The 20,226-nt window shown below is 35.1% G+C and overlaps 2 protein-coding genes across 9 annotated transcripts in view; one reads left to right on the plus strand and one right to left on the minus strand.

Annotated features, from left to right (window-relative positions):
* On the plus strand, positions 1-1,899 carry LOC145963373 (uncharacterized). Of its 3 annotated transcripts, none has more exons than XM_083085233.1 (3): positions 1-291; positions 461-698; positions 840-1,899. In XM_083085233.1, exons 2-3 carry the CDS (start codon positions 531-533, stop codon positions 1,662-1,664), a joined length of 993 nt encoding a protein of 330 aa, XP_082941359.1. In that variant the 5' UTR covers positions 1-291; positions 461-530; the 3' UTR covers positions 1,665-1,899. The 3 variants fall into 3 exon arrangements, with proteins under 3 accessions (XP_082941359.1, XP_082941356.1, XP_082941358.1); XM_083085230.1 differs by having other exon boundaries at positions 7-291; positions 461-746; positions 840-1,893; XM_083085232.1 differs by having other exon boundaries at positions 7-193; positions 461-746; positions 840-1,893.
* Pur-alpha (Purine-rich binding protein-alpha) overlaps positions 1,836-20,226 on the minus strand; it is a 27,206-nt gene continuing 8,815 nt past the window's right edge. For 3 of the 6 annotated variants that reach the window (XM_083085228.1, XM_083085229.1, XM_083085227.1), the window contains 6 exons: positions 14,271-14,389; positions 13,702-13,804; positions 13,294-13,424; positions 12,821-13,048; positions 12,353-12,517; positions 1,836-3,533 (listed from right to left, as the gene is read on the minus strand). In XM_083085228.1, the coding sequence (XP_082941354.1) occupies positions 3,237-3,533; positions 12,353-12,517; positions 12,821-13,048; positions 13,294-13,424; positions 13,702-13,804; positions 14,271-14,389 (1,043 nt within the window). In that variant the 3' untranslated portion in view covers positions 1,836-3,236. Of the gene's footprint in view, positions 3,534-12,352; positions 12,518-12,820; positions 13,049-13,293; positions 13,425-13,701; positions 13,805-14,270; positions 14,390-17,033; positions 19,770-20,226 lie in introns of those variants that run through there. The other 3 variants (XM_083085224.1, XM_083085223.1, XM_083085225.1) reach the window with 3 other exon arrangements.

Here is a 20,226-nt window from a genome sequence, read left to right on the forward strand (position 1 = left end):
TTTATAGTCTTATATCGTCAGAAATACAATTGGACACACTGAATTATTTTGTCAATTATGTTGGCAACCCTTTAATCAACGATTGAGTTAAAGGGAGTTTGGTCGAAGCGGCCCTTAGGCTTTTAAAATTTTCTTTTTTATTCTTTTATTTTCATATATGTATAATATTTACATTTGTCTACATAGTGAAATAGTAAATTTTTTTAAATTTAATTTAATTATAAAGATAAAATATATACTTTAACTTTATTTAATAATTTTTACCAAAAATAGTGCATACTTATTTATAAGGTGTTTTTTTGTAAATGAATTTTTTCTTCCTTTATTCCTCTCGTTACTCCATACACATATAATATTTAAATCAGTGCATTTAAATAATTTTTATCAAAATTTAAAATGCAAACTTAAAAACTAAACATTTAAGCAATTTTATTATTATAATTATGTTATGTTCTTATAGATTGTACATTGAATCGTGAATAATTACATAATTAAATATTTATGTAAACACTTGTATCGCAATTTGTGATATGGATGCAGATACATTAAGAACAATATTAAAAAGTTATAGTGATGGAGAAAATGTTGCTCAATCTGAGAATTGCAAAAGTGTATCAAGAGAAGCTTTGCTAGTCTCACAGTCTGATACAGTGTTGAGTACTTTGTGTACATCGCTGAGCAATCTCTTGTGTTATAAGGTATCGAAACAAGTTTATCAGCGCTATTCAGTTCGACTGTTGATAATTGTACGTTAATTTCTTTTATAATTAAAATATATCTTCTTTAACTTCTTTTTAAGTTTTTTAATTAATTTATATTTTAGTATAATTACATTCCAGGATAACCTGCGGAAATGGTGTAGAACAACAAGTAATTTTGAACATTTACCAATATTTACATCCAAAGAAAATAGTTTGAGCTTTGTGAACATTCTGTTGGAGAAGCATCTCACAGATGACATTTTGAATGAATGCTGCTCGGAAGATGCCTTGATTTCTCTAACCACTGCTATAATGCACCTGTCGTTGGAGAATTCGTCCTTCATACATCACATGGATAGATTACTTATAAGACTTTCACAATTAGAAACAAATAATAAAATTGAAAGATTGTTACATAATTCTCTATGTTCGAATTTGCATCTTAAACTATCTACAAAGGAAGAAATATATATTGTGCAAAAATTTAAATTAATAGAAAAACCATTGCTCGACAGTTTTGAATGCACATTTTCTGAATCGAAGAAAGAAAATTGCATAGATAATCAGAATAATGAACAGACATTGAATCAATTATTAGAATTTAGCGTTGAGTCTGTGTGTGTTTTTCAATTAATATTTAATTTTTTAAAGGAACTGTTTGTTCAGTTGCATTATTCTCCTACAGTTCTACAGTTTATAGATTTAATATTAAAGCGGATATCTGTTTGTTGTGAAAGCCAAGATAAAGATATATTAGAACTTTATCCCAGAAAGCTACATTCTTGTATAATCTTATTAAGGATAAAGCCTGAGCACCATACAGTGCAGACACGAAAATATACATTACAAGCTATGAAACAAATCTGCAATGAAAATAATGATGTTTTATTAATTATAATGTCCCATTTTCCTGAATGGCTTGAATATTTTGCAAATTATATTACGAATGATGCACGAAATTAATTGTGGAAAAAATCTGCAAATTTATAAAAGTACGTAATAATTTTATCATCGCCTTAATGTAACAAGTATATAACATTAATATAATTTTTTATTAATTATGAAAAAGTTTATATCTATATTTATTGCATATTTTAAAATAAGTATTACTTTTTGAAGAAAAACTATAAGATATGTATATCAAAAACAGATCTTTTTATTGTTATTGTTTGGCCACAAAATAAACGCTGGAATGTTCTCCAAGAAAATCCAATATAATAAAAGATCGATAGTTTCTAAAGTCTCGAATCGTAACGCGTTCATTTTCATGTTTCTAAAATACATCTTACATTTATCTTATATAAATTGAATTGAGATAATGAAATGTATCATAATATATTTTTCAAATCAAATATTTTTCTAACTCGAAGAAAAAAAAGCTAACATTTTTTAATACGTAAAAATAATGTTCATTTTAGATTCCAAATGAAAAGAAATGTTTCCCGGCATGATTCACCGCATTAAACTATAATAAATGTTAACTTTTAATTATGTCACTTAAAAAATCGTAGAAAACATTTACTATAATAATAAACTAACGTAATAAGCATATTGCTGAATATAAGAACAAAATACAATTTCCTAATGAATTGATAAATTGATATATCTATCATAGGATTAACGTTCTTTTCTTTTTTTTCTAATCAAAGAAATTTCGGAAAATTATTTTAATCGCCATATTTGTGAGTAAAAATCATTATTTCTATCGTTATATAAAATCGTTTTCACTAACATTATGTAATCAAATGATAGTAATGCTTCTTTGCTAATACGTTACATTTGAAATTTAACTTAAATATCTTTGTATATTTGATATATTTTTTCCAGGAGTATATTATTAGTTCTGCTGTTGTAAGCATTTAATTACTATTCAATTCTCAAACTCATAATTTAATTTGGCGCCTCTTTTGTTCGAAACGTCTTAAAATTTTGCGTATATTTCATAAGTAACTCGCAAATTGATAGCTCGTGCGAATTTCTACACATGCACGCATTATTCAAGTTCAAATTGGGGAATAATTGTTTCAATTGTTCAATTATCGAAATAATCTAAATTTTTCAAGGTTTTCTGAAAATAGCTAAAAATGATTCGTTCTTGAAAATGAATGATTCTTTTGTAAAATTGAAAATAGTGACACGGAGCAGGATAAGCGGCGTACACAAGAGAAAAAAATTGCAGGATTGATACGTAATTTATGATTTCGTGTTGGAAGCAATGAACATTTTGCGTTTTCGAATGGAAAATCCAAGAGAGTATCTCGTGATTCCCCGGTGAAGCGAAATCAATATAATTTCAATTTCGCGTTTGATTTTCGACATAATCACAGTTAAAGAAAAAAAATACATGCTTCCAGAGGTAAATGTCGAAATCGAATTTCACGGTCAATCGAAATTCATGGTTGGAATTTTATATCGCTTTTAATATATATACGTTAGATCCTATTTCTTTCCTCTCGTTACGCGCTATATATATACGTTAGATCCTATTTCTTTCCTCTTGTTACGCGCATTCCGCGCGTTACTGCGCGTCCGCATTTAAACACGGATCACCTCCAGTTGCGGGCTCGCTTGCTGGACCTCCCGAGATACTCTGGAACTGCTAGAGGTTGTTTCCTCGGACATTGTGCTTTTGCTGGACACAGTCATTGCGGAGTAGGACGGGGATGCGGCGGCGATAGGAGCGGAAATGGACTTTACAGGATCGATAGAGGACGATAGCTCCGTTTGACGCGACAAGGATCTTCGTCTCTTCAGGAATTCACGCTGCCGCTGATCGACGTTTTGAACCTTCTCCGTTTTGCTCTTGCCGCCGGTGGATTTGGATCGCGCGACCTGCCGGATCAAGGTAGCGATTATAACGAAAAATCGCTACATGAATAATACGATGCTGCGGCAGAGATCTTGCAGAGTATAAGAGAAATTACTGTGCGCGCAATAATAGAAATATCTATAATATGAAATATTTATATTAACCCGAATAGTCTTGCACCGCTTTGTTTAGACAGTCGACATTATATGGATTTATTACAGTGATTATTCAAAGTCCATTTAATGCTAATATACCTGTAATATATTTCTCAATGTACAAATTCGAAGCAAATCGACGCAAAGCTACGAAAAGAACAAATATGGGAAATAATCATACAAGGATGCGAGAAATATTCTTCTTCGAACTTGCATAAAAAATATATTTCAGACAATAACGTTAGATGGACGGCTTTATGTTAAGAAAAAAAAGATTTCAAATAGAAATGGAATTAAAATACATTAAAATGTGATGGATAAAGAACTGAGATATCGTCCGATAATTTTTCTCTATAAAATGCAAGAAATTGAAAGTTTAAAAATCCAGATTTCACACAAAATTCATGGAGCTGAATATATCTAAAAGATCATGGTTTAAAATCTGTATCTGAGAAGAACATATAAAGAAGGCACCAAAAACGCATAGATATACACACAAGATTCTCTTATTGCAATCATGTTAGATTATGACGTTAGAAACGAAAACTATACAAATCCTTCTTGCATTACAGATGAAAATAAATTTTTTTTTCGTATGCCAATATTAATATTCGATAAAATAAATATTCGATAAGTATTTTTTTTTTATTCATAAATGAAATTATTTGTATCAATTATTTTCATATAAAAAGAAAACAAAATGCACACATATATTTCGCAGATCTATTCTTAATGTACACACACACACACACATATATATATATATATATATATATATATATATATATATATATAAAACGGCATATCAAGAAATTACTTTATTTCAATGTATACTGTAAGAATATATCATGATTTATTTTTACTTCTAACGTCAAAATCGATTGCATAGTAGACTATGAACGAAACGAATCAATATAATAATAAATCAAGAATGTAACACGAATTTTAGCATTAAAAATTTCTGAGAGAGATTCTCAAGTTTCATAATCGAAATAATGCAACTCTTTTTTTACGTACAGTTGCATATCATTATTTAACCAAGTAATTTTCAGCACGAACAAACTTTTTGATAGCCTTATGTGATCTATTTAACTCTTTCAAAACTCTCTCAAAAGTTTCTCAAAAAATCTTTATACAGTCCGACACTTGCTGTTATACATGCGTGCGTTGCACATATTTGACGCAAAATCGATTAATTGTTTTTACAACAAAAGAATATTTCGTCGTTTGTCACGCCTGTTGTATGCGATTTATTCGAAATGGTCTATGTATCATAATTTAAGAGGGAGATAGAGAGATGTACTCGTACAGTGCTCGTTTGTGTGCACTTTTGACTTCAGAGGAAAGAGGATTTGTCGATTTAAAGTTCTGTCCCAGTGAGAAATGATAAATCGAATAGACGTCTAAAGCGTTTAATAGACATCTACTAAACGTCTTAGATTAGATGTCTATCCGACTTGTCATTTCTCACTGGGGTTTTACACGATTCGTAATTCACGACGCAATTTTCGCAATTTACGCACTCCATAATACAACAAAAATCGAACAAATTGATATTGACGATTTTAAGAGAGAAATATTGCTTGAAAAAAATTCTAGTTTATGTCACAATTTAATTTTGAAATTTTAATTTTGAAACACACTATAAAAGTTTGATTATAGAGAATATTGATTTTTAAGTGTATTCAGATACTGAATAATGTATAATCTTAATAAGTATGAGCGAGAAAGTATTTTCTGCATACATTTTGTTATAAATAGAATTTTGTCGTAAATTTTATCATTTTGCATCGTGCAAAACGAACTTGATGCACCCTCAGGATCGTATCGATTTTAAAGGGAATGCTGGAGAGTATCGGGACAGATTTTCTTTACAATTTTTTCATTCGATAAGAATATCCGGGTAAAAGTATAGACAGTAGAAATGTTATAAAATGAAATGCTCTGTTACCTTGTAAAACGTGTTACATTCAACATCGATGCGATGAATCTTTTTTTTTTTTTTAATTTTCTTTTCGTTCGAACGTGTGAGCCGTAGAGTATTGTATATTTCTATTTTTGTTTTTCTTTTCATCGTTCATTTATCTGTCATGTATATTTTTTTTCATCTCGAGAACGCAACGTCGAGTAGACAGCGATTTTTCTGCGTGATTATTTCCTTTTTCCTTTTTCATTCTTTCCTGATTCGGTTATCCTTCTGCTGCTTATCCTGCTGTTTAAGCGCTTTTCTGTCAACCACATTACAATACATACATTACACGATCATTCGCGTTATATGCACGTAGTACGCGCGTTAAAGACGATTTTTTTTAGCAACTATGATTTCTATTTTGCAGCATGGGCGAAAGGTCGTGACTGATCCCAGAGACGTGCATTTTCTGAATTAGAATCCCTCGGATACGTTGGACCATTCAGAATCCTTAAATAATAATTGGATCTTTGAAAAATCCTCAGAATTTTAGAAAATCTTGAACCGAGAATCCGCGGATCTGATCCGATTATATGGGATATTACAGATCCTTTGACATGTCATGGAATCTAAGAGTTTCGAAATCTTGCGATCTTGGTTCCTCGGATGCACTTGGGAAAGAGGGATTCCTCAGAATTCTCAGGTTCTCGGACATTTATTTAAGATGCGTGAAATTCTCCTTGTGCCTATCCCCGGTTATCGTGCCAGTGAACCGATCTTTCGCCCCCGACGTCCTTTTTTTCGTGTGTTTATTTTTTAATAGTTAATATTGAAGTATGTTACAAACTATGTGGCGGAAAAACGTTTATCCGAAGAAACAATTGGTACGAATTTGTGTCCGACAAAACCTTCGAGCATGTAACATTTCGAAAACTCGACTCGCGCGGTAAGTATTTATATAACAATTAATATTATGCTGATATATCAATCTTCCTCGAGAGAGAAATGAGTAACGTTTGCGCGCTGCGTTAAACATTTTTTAGCGTCGCATCTACCTTTACACGATGCCTATCTTATATCAAGGACGATGCACCACGAAATCATATATAATATATACGTAATCATATATAACATACACGTTGTCCAAACGTTTCTGTGTTTATATGTGGCAAAAATATATCATTCGGATGTAGACCATAAATTTCCTTCGCGATGTCGTACAGAAATGTCTCGCAAATGTCTTACGCAAAGCAAAATACCTCCGACGATGATATCCTTGAGATGATTTTATATATATATATATATATATATATATATATATACATATGTATAAATTGATTACAATTAAGTGCTATACGTGTGATGCGAGAGAAGGATACTTGTACTATGTGCATATGGGAAGATGAAAAACATTGAAAGTTGCAACAGACTGTTATCTTTAATAAATCAAATGACATACAAAGGCCAATCGCAGTACTTCTCACTGTTTTCTGCAACAACAAACTTTGATTTTCGTTACGCTATTGATATAATGTAGTAGTTCAAGGACACGTATATAATTCCTGCGTATATAACTCTCTCTGAAAATCGCGGTGTTAACATAATTCGACGGCGCATCGTCCTCGCAATCTCGGCAATTTTCTCATCTCAATTTCTTCTCTCGCCTTACAAAGAGTACGCACGCTCGCTCGCTCGCTTCGATTGTCGAGCCTCTACACGTACACAAATTAACATTCACGCACGCATGCACACACGCGAGAGCGCGCCAGGAGAAAAAAAAAGGAAAACGCAACGCACCGAAGGATAATTACTCTTACTTGATCCGCTAGATCACGAATCTACATAATGTTCAATTTAACACCGTCGATCCAAGTTTTGATGGTATTAATCGACCTCTCATCGAATCTCTCCATCTCTCTCTTTTTGGCTCGCATCTGTCTCTCATTGCCTCGCTTCTCCATGTCTCTTTCGTGAAACCGCACTCTCTACATCAGACCTGAATGGACCGATTAGAAAATACGGAAACACAAATCTGAGAAGAGAAGAAAATGTGTTTACTTATGTAAGTAGAGACGCGAGGAAAGAGAGAGAGAGAAAGAGAAGGAAGGACTCGGCTAAAATCGAGATTGATTGGGATGAGAGGAATAAAAGGATGGAGAACGGAAAAGCCATTAAATTCGCAAGCTCGACTGATCGTTGTCGTGTGATGCATGCTAAAAAGAAAACGAAAGAAATCAGCCCGTTCGAGACTGGTTTCGTTATTAGCAATCTCAGTACACAACAGCGCTCCGATAATATAATAGATACTAATAGTTAATCATAGCGTAATAAAAAGAATAATCGTAATAGTAATAATAATGACAATATAATCGTAATCGTAATAATAATAATAATAATAATAATAATAATAATAATAATAATAATAATAATAATAATAATAATAATAATAATAATAATAATAATAATAATAATAATAATAATAATAATAATAATGATGATGATAATAATAAAAATATTCGCAGCAACGAGACAGGATTTCCATACTAGATCAAGTTCAGCTTGATGAAGCTTCGCTTCTTTTTATGAGCCACGATTTCGCGCAGCGAGAGATTATGTTGCGATCGCGACGACTCGTCTTGCAATGAAAGACGTGAGCCGTGTTTAGAAACGAATGCGTTTTTTTTTTTTACAGTGCAAACGCCGATATCATATCGCTACGCGCAACTGTCGCTCGCGATTCGCCTACACGTATGAAAATCCTACGTGATAAGAATTAGCGCGTGACAATGGATAACAGTAGCTCCGGTGTTCAACTCCACCGAATATATAAAAACACAGGTATATGGAACACCGGCACCCTTTTGTAGACATTATAACATTTAGCAAAAAGGTCCGCCGTTCAACCAACCGCGCAACGTTTGTTCATAAAACAGTAAACAAAACACCAAAAGCTATTTCTCTAACAGCCACCTTTTCTCACCTCGCTATATTATGTATATTATGAAAAAAGAAAAGAAAAGAACATTCGCGCGCGAGATAGAGACAACTAATCAATGGTCATATAAACTGCATTAATTCATGTGTGGCGATAGTAATATTATTATTTTTTCTGTGTTGCTTTTTTTATTTCGATAGTACTTCTCTCACTAGACACGATTCAACATATAGAAAGTTTATCGTTATTATTTAATAATTATTATTTTATCATTTATAATTATTATCTTAAAGCTGTCTAAAGACTCACTGCGTGGCAGGAGCGTCATGTTTTTTTCATTCATTTTTATATTACTTTGCTTATTCTTACGCGTGTGTCAGACGGTATCTCTTCATTATTTTTGTTTTCTTTATATCTGTTTCTCTCTTTCTCTCACCCTTTCTCTTGCGTCTTTTTTTTAGTTAGGTACGTTTGTAGTCGTCCTCGCTTTTTAATAACGTGTTAAAATGCACGCTATCGCGCGTACATTTCAGTAACACAGTATCTCCTCCCTTTTTCTCTAGTCGCCATAGACGTGTTTTCTCTTTACGTGTATTTATATCTTAAATATCTACTACTTGTGGCTGCTTTGTGATTTGTAATTTGCATAGATCACAATGTCATACCATCTGCGCCAGTGAACAATTTTTTTTCTATGTTTCTTCCCCTTGCAATTGCCGTCTACAACGCTCCATCCGAACAATATACAATGCCTGTTGCACAGATTGTAGGTTTCTTTCTGATCCTCTTCTCCCTTGAACAACTCAACAAAAAGGTTTTTCGATAATAAATTTAGAAATATGCAAAAAAATACAGACATGTGAAAGTTCGTAAAGAATCTGTTGAAATAGATTTCGTTCGTCGTTTTCGTTAGTTAATAGAATAATTAATAGACTTATATATACATATATATATATATATATATATATATATATATATATATATATATATATATCGATATATCGATATTATGAAACAATCGCGCAAATTTAAATATGTGTTTAAAGAACAGCAAAATGTCAGAAAGATTATTTCGAAGAAAATTATACTTTAGAATCGAAGAGGATCTAGATTTCTCAATGTGTTTCACCTACTTGTGCGTACTTGAAATTGTTATTGTGATTTATTTCATATTTATATTCGTCAAAACGACCTACGTGCTAAGTAAATTCAGACCAGCCGAAATTGTAAATTTTAGAAGAAAATGCAACTGAAAAATAATTATTTTTTTTATCGAAATATGTTAGCAATAAAAGTTTATCGCTAGAAAAAAATAAAATTTTCTTCATTTTATATACCATTGAAAATGCAAACGCGCCGATCGCGCATTCAATCGAACGCGTCCCAATTAAATAGCATTTTTTTGATATCTACGTGTCTTTCTTCCACTATACGAGTCTCTCGTTTCATATTCGCACCAGTGCGAAATATAGATTTATGTCAGTTTGCCGTTTCAATCACAGAAGAAACACAAAAGAGAACGGATAGATATTTATCATTGTGTTGATATTAGCACAGCGTTGTAGAATCGAAGCGTATTTAGATTTCCTTTCTCCTCGGAAAAATAACACAATTGCGTGTTATTCTCCCGCTTCTCTCTTTCTTTCTTTCTTTCTCTTTTATCACCCGTCTTGAAATATTACTTTTCCCTTTCTGTGCCATTCGTTTTGTCTCATCCTTCTTCCTGTGTCCGGCAAGAGGGACCTAAGCAACTGCAACGTCCAACAACATTTTCAATTCGATTGATTGTACGTTGTCGGATTTGTCACAATTGCCTGGGTCCGCGGACATTGGCATTTCGTTACAATTATACAGTTATATAGATTCTATATAAATACCTATTATGCATTTGTATAATACATACCTAATATGCAATTGTGTTAGAACTCGACCATCGTTCAAACTTATGTAACTTAATTACATACACCGTCTCTTGTACCGTGTCTCTTGCGGCGGAATATGTTTTTTTTACGGTGGAATATACGTCGTGCGCGTGTCATTATTTATTTTGTGTGAATTCAATGTGGAGAGTATCGAAATTGCGTGTTTGGTGTTTTTTTTTCCAAGTGTATATTGCATGTTTTTACGTGCATAAGTTCATGCATGTATATGTATATAGTATTGTGTGTGTGTGTGTGTGTGTGTGTTGCATTTTGTAAAAGCGCGTTTCTCTTACGCGTCTTTTCCATACATATGATCGCGTGCACACCTTTCGTATGAATCGACGAAACAAAACATATAATTAACTTTGTATAATATACATATTAATATGTATTAATATATGGTTTCATATTCTCTTGGACTACCATCCCTTTTTTTCTCTCTCCCTCACCTATGCTATATATATTATCTCATTACTTTTAATAAAGACGTCGTTCAGTTTTTAAACGAGTGTACGATGTCGCGGTGCAGACAGTAATACATAAATATTCGGATATTTACGATAATACGCGAATATTTCCTCATTCTTATTCTTGGTTTCTTTTTCTCTTATGTTTCGTTCAACTTAACCACGGTAGTAAATCGCACTCTCTTACCGCCGAGAAAACGACAATGGAGTCGCAAGAGGCGCTCAGCAATATTTTATCTACATCTTCACACTATCTGCTCGATGAGTGCTCACCGAAAATACAGCGACTTGATTCGAGAATTTCTTTTCCGGTTAAATCGAAGAGAGACATACTACCTACGTAGACACGATAGATCTTTTTCTTTATTTTCTCTTTCTCTCGCGACAAACCACACGTTTTTTCCCCTTTCTACTTCGTCGTGATATAATCGTTAATATAACAACTATTTATTCATAAATTCTGAACGATCAAATTCAATTGTAACGTGATACACACTACAGTCCATTTCCCGTTCAAAGATTCTTGTTCGTTCAACGCACACACGTGACAAGTAAAACGCGTACTCTGAATGTCTGAGAATGAAAAATTAGTACAAGAAGCTCAGTGAAACCAAATAGACGTGCGTTTGCAGAAAGCCAGGAAATGAACGGTAGTACTCATAACGTTAATCGATGGCAACTCGTGTTCGCCTAAAAAGATATCGCGCAATAATTATACTCTCGATTCTCCGTCGTTGCGTGTCTCTTTTTTTCTTGTTATCTATTCTGTGTTAGTCGCACGAGCGGCAGTGACTCGTTTTCCCTCCATGCAAACACACACGCTCACACTCGCTTGCACGCACGCACGCACGCATACACACACACATACATACATACACATACACACACACACACACACACACACGCAATACATTCACCATCTATCTATCCCTTTTCCACCTTCTATCTTTTTCACCTTCGCGAGACGCGCCAATCATTAATAACCATGTACCGTCGTGCACCCCGTCTTTTTTCTTTTTTTTTTTTTATCAAATCTGTGATTAAATGAATATATATTCAACAATCGACTGATACTCTTTGCGATATAATAGCCATATTTCAGGCGAGTTTTGGTGTTCGCGCTTGATGGCAAGTATGACGGTGGCGATGACGATGATGGTGTCGATGACGGTATCTCGGTGACAGGCGACGGTGACAGTAATGTGATGTCAATGGCGGTGCGACAATGACGATGATCATGCCGATGATCATGTCGATGTCATAGCCAATGAATAATAATGACGATGACCGACGATGGCATAGACTCTGACAAGTTCCTTTACTTCGCTTAATGACTTGAAAACAAGTTATAATTCCCAAATGTTCGAGTTAAGTTAAAGCCTTTTTCACTTGATTAAGGGAGAGTCTAAATTTGGATTGGGGTTAGGCTGTGTGTTCGAGGATGGCGATGGTACCTGTGCCACCACCGAGCCCTTCCCCTCGGACAATACATTCCCTCCGCCGCTGCTGCTGACGCCGCCGCCCTCTTTCATCTTTTCGCAATAATCTGCAAAGATGTCACGGAAACGCGCCCAGGACTTTTCCGGTACGGTGATGGCTGTCCTGAAGTTTGTCTTCACCTATAAAAATGCGTTTCGTCCTGCATTATTATTATCTGTATTGAATTAAAGCGTAATTTTGGATAGATTATATTCATTTTGTGCTTTATTTAGGACTACATGTTTAGGAAAAAAATAAATTTTATTAATTAATTTAACACAACCCCGTAAATATTTTATATATAGAGAGAAAGGATGCCTTTTATATCATATAATATTATTATTAGATTTCTTAGTTAATTTGGAGTAATCTTTTCTCGGCGAAATAAATATTTTGACGTCAGTTTCGACTTTTTTTTCTCCCTCGTACCTCATAGCACGTACCTCAGAAATTCTCATGTAGATACCACGGTTGTTTTGGCCGATATCAAAATAGAAATTCTTACTATCCACGCGCATATAGCGGCCCTCCGGCAAGTCACCTTTAAAGCCACCGTCGTCCGTCCCGAATTCCTCGAGAAGGTCCGTTAACGCATCGCGAAACTCTATCATACCTTGCGCTGGTATTGCAATCTGTGTTCTAGGTCCTCCCCGTGTTATCGTCTGCGACACCTGCGAAGAGTAACATAGAGATATATTATACTTGAGGTATTCCATGTCAATTCGCTGTACAGTTTGTATCTATAACGCATGAATCATTATATCGGATTCCACATATTCCTTCTTCATCAATGACTCTAGAAGAGCTTTATTCATCTTTGTCGTCCTTCGAAAAGAGCATATCTCTTGAGACGAAAGCCAACAGATTCTCTTCTTATGACTTAGCGTAGAAAGTAAATATATTGGCTGGTACATACAGGGTGACTCACCCGCAGGAAACGGCCGCGAGAATTCTCCTTGAGGTCCAAGTAATATCGCCTATTATCCTTCACCATCATTTCTGACTTGAGTTTGCCGTCATCTGGTACGTTTTCCGGATTTGGTGGACCTGATTATCCAGTATCATAAACAAAAATGAATTAAGTATCTCTTTCTATTAAAATAAAGACAAGTATCAATCATTAACGAGATAATTATTATAAGTTAAAACGAATTTTTTAGATCACATTATAAAATATTGAGATTTTATCGATAGACTTCAAATAAAGATTACAATGTTTCATTATATATGTATATAAGTTTCATTACATATTAAGTATATTAACTATAATTACGATGTTATTAAAATTATACTCCTTCCGGAATTAATAAATATTAAAATGTACCTAGAGATGCGTAAAAATCGCTAAACGTCGACAGATGGTCCCGAAATTCAGATGCTGTACTGAGTGCCAAATAGATTTGGCTTCTTCTTCCATCCGCTCCAATCTGGAACAAAAAAAAACAATTATGTAAAAAGATAAATTATTGCATTAGAAAGATTAGATGAGTTCTCATGTATCGATAGATAAAATTTTATATTCGTAATAAAATGTGTTTCTATATAATTTTAATAAAATGAGTTTGTCAAAAAATATCTGGAAGCATTTTGCAGATATACATCGGTTTAATCGTGTAATTTTTTTTACTTTTATAGTGCCACAAAATCTATATACATACATACACACACACACACACACACACACACACAAATCAATAAATAATTATTAAAAGCAAAAAATTTTTAAGAAACTTATTTTAATCACATATTATCGCCATGTAAAAGCTCATTCTTTAATATTTGATTATTAATTATTTAATTAATTAGTAATAGATTCCATAATTTTTTTCTGTCTTAGAATCTAAATCTATATGGTACATGCGTCGAGAGTTAAGTTAAAGGATAAAATAATACCTCAGCGACTTTGATAAACCTTCCACGTCTGTTTTGTTTTACGTCAAGATAGAATCTTTTGCTTTGAATTTGCAGCATTTTTGTCGCCAATTCCTGCTCGCTCTGTTGGCCTTGCTGACCTACAATACACACAAACACAGTTTATTAATATTATTAATATATTAACAAATATTTATTCATTAATATTAGCAATTATAATACAGCAGTTTGAAATTATTGGGTGCAAAATAATAGATTCGAACTTTAGAATAGACTGATGAACATCTCATTCGTTTCATCGAACACAATTTTGTTTCAGAATGCTTGTATTTCATCAGTATCTTTTCTGCGATATTCTACTTAATAAATAATGTTTGAATAATGATTCAATGGATCATATATATAATTAAGTTTAAGTCAATACAAGTCCTTCACAAAAATATAAAATACAGTTATCGAGACAAATTAAACAACATTAGCAAAATATAAGAAAGCTTAGAAAAATAAGATATAGAAAATAAAAAGACAACATAAATAAAAATATTATTCAAATTTTACATTTGTTAATCATTTAGAAAATATGCATTTTTATTCTATCAGTTAATATCAAGAAAATCAATTTGCATAATAACACACGACATTATTCTGTTAATCTATTAATAACTGTTAAATACTTGATTAATCTGATTCAAATAATTTTTTTCTGTTCATATCTTTTTATAGAGAAAAATGATTGATTTCAGGTACAATCATTAAATTCTTAAATTTTGAACATTTATTATTAAATCTGCGAAAAGAAAATGAGGTCAATATTACACAACGCATATAACTTTCTATATAACTTTCTATATACTACATCGAGTAATCAAAAGTTATTCTAATGTTATCAAATTTGTACAGCACAACATTATTAAATTAATTATTCCTAGAAAAACTTTTGTAAATATTTAATATTGTCATATTAATAAGATATAAAAAAATCAATAAAGAGGTTTCTTAAATTTAATATCGACATGATCCAAGTTAGCGAAAAAATACAAAAGAGTTCTTCTTTTGATTAAAATTCATTTTAAAAAGATTCAGATTATTAAGAATTGAAACATATTTTTAAATACTCACAAATATGTACGTCACAAATACGTACATATTTTTTAATTGATTTTTTTTTTTATGTTACTCAATTATACGCGCGACGGTTTCATAGAGACGAGCGGCATAAGCATAAGAACGAATCGACAGGAACAAAAAGAGGGAGGGACACCCGACGGGGACAGTAGGTTGGTAAAGAGGTGACCCAGTGTTTATTGGGTCACTCTGCGCTCAATCCCCTCCGTCGGATTTTCTCGGGTCACGTCTCTCTCTCTCTCTCCCTCTCTCCTTCTCGTTCTTTTCTGTCCGGCTTAGCAAAGCGATCTTGAAATTACAGTCCAGGAAGAAACTGAGAATACTTGACGGCCGTTACAACTGGGCCCAAGCAAACGATTTATCCTGTCCGAGATAAAACAAGCGGCTCGCTATAACACGTGCCAGAGCGATGTTGCTAGTCTTCATCGATCAATAACAGCTGCACCAGAAGAGAGGTCAACGACCTCTTTGGTGCCCCACTATCACGACCAAATATACTCCTACTGCTTTTGATGCTACCTCTGCTTCTTCTTCCTTCTTATCCTGAAAACTATTGTTATTTGTCATCCGAACAGACACGATTCATTCTCCAACTCGCGTTCACCGCACGACAACCTGGAGCAATGTGATGTAAATATATAACAACAATATATATCGACGAAAAATAGAAACAAATAAATCTCTTTTAGAAATATTTGCCCCCTTGAATAGTTCCAACTTCTCCTTAAATTGCGTTTGTTAAAATTTTCATATATCTTTTTCCATCCTGTTAATTAAACATGAAGCGTTACCTTAGATGATTATAGAACGAATTATATGCTTTAACAGAAACGTCGCAATTAATTTGATATAACAGAGACTGTTAATCCTTCTATCAAGAATATATTAATTATTCACAAATTTTTATAATCACAAATTTTTCACTGTCAAAAGAAAACATGAGAGACTAAAATCGTATTTCTATTCTATATTTAATCTGAAAGTAATTAATACTTCTATTGTCATCTCTTGTTTTGCTTTCACGCGTATATTTTAAGACAAAGCGAAATATTCATCTCTGGAATCATTTTCTGCGATAACTCTTTTTACTAGAAATACTTTACAACAACGTTAATTCCTCTATCTCAGAGTTTGAAAATAAATTTTTGAAATTGTGGGGGTATAATGAAAACTATACATATGTATAGTACAATATAATAAAAATAAAAATAAAAATAAAAATAAATACACTCAAAAAAATTAAAAAAGATAACAATATATGATAGGAGGAAAAAATATTTTTTAATTGTATTATCAAAAGTAGAAAAATTAAATAATTCTAATCCGACTAGAATTTTCTGCAAAAATCATCCAGAGAAAAGTGTTCGATTGATAAATTCCGCAGAGAAAATGATTGATAATTAATTAGTTTAAACGTCAATCATTCTCATCAATCATACATGTTGCCAAATATCAAGATCATTACAATAGCGAAAATTGTTATCGGACAATCTGATTGTGTATATATATATATATATATATATATTGTATCTCAAAAAGGCAATAATTGAGGATCGAGAATTCGTATGAAAGGTATTGGAGAGATCTCCTGCGCAAAGGAGCCGCGCTCGAGAGCGATCGATCGATAGTAACGCGGCTTAGCTGCACATTACTACGTACTGGATTGTTGCAGGCTGCCTGGAATTGGGACGGGGCTGAGATCGCCCTGGAAAATCCTGCTCTTGAACATCCTATCGATACTACGGTAGTCCGTGCACCTGTGCATAATACGTCCTTCTCCTACGAGGCGCGCTACGTCGCGCTAAAGTCTCACAGAATTCAAGGAAGCCGCATTAATTGACCAATGCCCGCTCGTTAATTCCGCTTGTTCCTCTTTCCCTCTCTCTCTCTCTCTCCCTCCCTCCCTCGTTTGTCGCAAATTTTCCCTTATTTCAAGCGCAATGAATCCTTTGTGCAAGATCCCTCGTTGCGAAGGGATGTCTCTTTCTCAAGGTAACATTTATATCTTGAGATGAGTAATTCCCATATCCGTATCTCCGCATCTTTCTTCTCCAATCTCAGTTTCACAAGCTTCTCGTCTACAAGCTCTCTTGTGAATCGTTGGCGCATAACTCTCGTCGGGATAACTTGGCGAAAGAGGTCGTTGGTCCTACGTCTCCGGAATAACGTCTCGGTCGTTATGAGTATCTTACTCAACTCCATCCGTCCTAAGTCTTCGATCTATCATTGCGACGATACTCGCAAGCGGACTTTCATCCACCGTTCTCTCTCGCGAAGGACGATTCGCGGGGTCAATCGATGAACACATCGCCGCATCAGTCTCAAGAGGATACCTCGCGTTCTTAATCGTCTACCACTTGACAGCCACCTTGACCGAGTCGTCGCTTTCCGTAATACTCCGATCTATCGATACTTCTTGCTCGTCCTCTCGCGATACTCACGGAGGATGAAACGGATCGCGCACGTCCGCGAACATGCACTTTCACCATTGCTCTATTTTCCAGAGGCGTCTCCTCCGCTCGGTCGATGACTGTTGCATCACCATCGCAGTTCCCCTCCCTGCGTACACCTTCGCACGCGTAAGGTGCCTCTCGTCAACTTGCTTTTCCGGCTCGTAATCGCCATCCACCGACGTCAGCCTAGTGTGTCACATCGATCCGCGTCAAATCTGACCCCTCCTGACACCTTTCAACTCGCTCGCGATTCAGTTCGATGCGATTTCACTTCTCCTATGTTTCCTTCTTTGTCGAGTAAGTATTTAACGACGACGTTTTTTCACGCCTTTCTCTCTTTCGTTGAAGGGATAACTAGTTTCTAGAATTATACACCATGATTCGCGAATACATTTTTCCTTTCTAAGTAATTCAAGATTTTGTCGAAAGCGATCCTATTTATATGGCATAATAACGAGATTGAACGGCGAGGTGATTAGCAGCATCTCGTGTCACTATGCTATTTTCTTCCTCTAAACTTCTCCTTATTTCTCTCTAGTATCTTGATGGACATCTTTCTTTTTCTTTTCCTTTCTCACTGTCATCTTCTCTCTCTTTCTTTCTCTCTTCTAGACTCCACCCTCGGGGTTCTTGTTTCTTCTAGGTCACCATTTATTACTCGGAGACTGGCTCATCGAAGCTCTTGATTATTCTTTCCAGCCTCGAGAAACGTGGAGGAAACCACCACCGTTTCTGTGGCATTCATGGACACAGTTTCCGGCAAAAACTCTAGAATAATATAAGCATGATACATTTATGAGATGCTTCTTGATCAATCATGAATGACATTGTCAATTTACTGAAGAATATACCTTTATCACTCCCGTTTCGACAGCCGATATTTGAAAAATTCTCCTTCTCGCTTGTTCGTGAGTATAGCGAGCGAAAACGTCAGACTCATCACCATGAATCACTTGAAAGCATCCAAGTTTTCGATCTTAACTATCGATCCGAAGAGACGATAAAACATTGGAAAATGCCACTCTTAGCATCCCTTCTCTCTCGCTCTCGCTTCTTTTCTCCAAGGGTCATCCGAGGTACGCCGCCTGCGTTACATCGATTAGTCACAAACTCGAGTGTGGGAGGGATCTCTATAATGCTCGATCAATGTAATTCTGCGATGTAAATCGGTTCCCGTTTAATCCATTATCCGACTGACGCGACACGTAAAAGCGGAATCCTCCTCGTTGAGGTTTCAAATTCCAATAAGGGCCTTCCTCGATCGATTCCTCTCGTCGAAAGTAGATCACGCCGACGATTATCCAACAACTCGTCCGGACGACTCTTTCGGAAACACACTCGCGGATGATCCTCCACGCTAAATTCCGCTCTTCGTATTCCTCCTTCGGAGCGTCGATAAATGATTCCTCCGGCTAACGATTGGCGCGTGTCCGTGCAGAGACGCCCACTTCTCATCCGCCGGCGTGCATCGATGTTATATACTTGCATTTCACTGTACAGTTGCACAGGGCGCGAGTGTTGTCGAGCGCACCACCATTTCGCGAGCGGGACGTGGCGTCGTCGTCGTCGTCGTCGTCGTCGTCGTCGTCTTCGTCTTGGATGGCCGATAATGCGCCTCCGTCGTTCTATCGCTTCTTCTTTCGCGATCCTTCTCCTCGTCCATGTTCATCGTACCCATCGTCGACGGGACGTTTCCTTGGTCGGGACCGTCGCGCGTTCCGGTTCCGTCTCGACGTTACGTTCACGCATCTGGACGTCTATCATGGGAACTTGGTTTCTGTCGAGGATCCGTCTGTCCAGGCTCGAACGGGAGCGACGACGACGACAATGACAACGGCGAATGGAGATGATTGCGGGTGCATTGATCTCTGCGCCTCGTAGCGCGGCTCGTAGCGCTCCGACCTGCCTCAATGCGAATCTCAACGCCGACTCTTTGCCGTGCCGTGCCCTCTCCTCCTCTAACCACCCACCCATCCACCCACTCATCCCTTCTATCCCCCCTCCCCTCCCCTCCCCTCAGCGGAATGCGTCTCGCTGCCCCACTAGCATCCAGTGCTTCCGGCACGAATCGGAACGGAGAAAATTAGGGGGATGGCTGATTACTTATTAAAAAATAATACAAGATTCCAAGTTCAAAGTGTAAATTTAAATCGATCGATTTCTGGAAATTAACGATAATTATCGATGCGATTGATAATTTTCTCTACGATCACGTTATAATTGATTATTTTAATTGTAACATTCTTTACGTTTCGTTTATTTTTTCATCAACTAGGACAGTTGTTTTTAAAAATTATTAATTAATTAATTAAGTATTAATTTTTCTCTTGTGTGATGAATATATTAAACAAATAATAAAATTCATGACATATTTAATTTGGGCATCTAAAATTAAAATT

This window comes from Camponotus vicinus, unplaced genomic scaffold, assembly GCF_025532165.1.
Source record: "Camponotus vicinus isolate PSW18456_S1 unplaced genomic scaffold, iyCamVici1.0 SCAF_12, whole genome shotgun sequence".
Lineage (NCBI taxonomy): Eukaryota > Metazoa > Arthropoda > Insecta > Hymenoptera > Formicidae > Camponotus > Camponotus vicinus.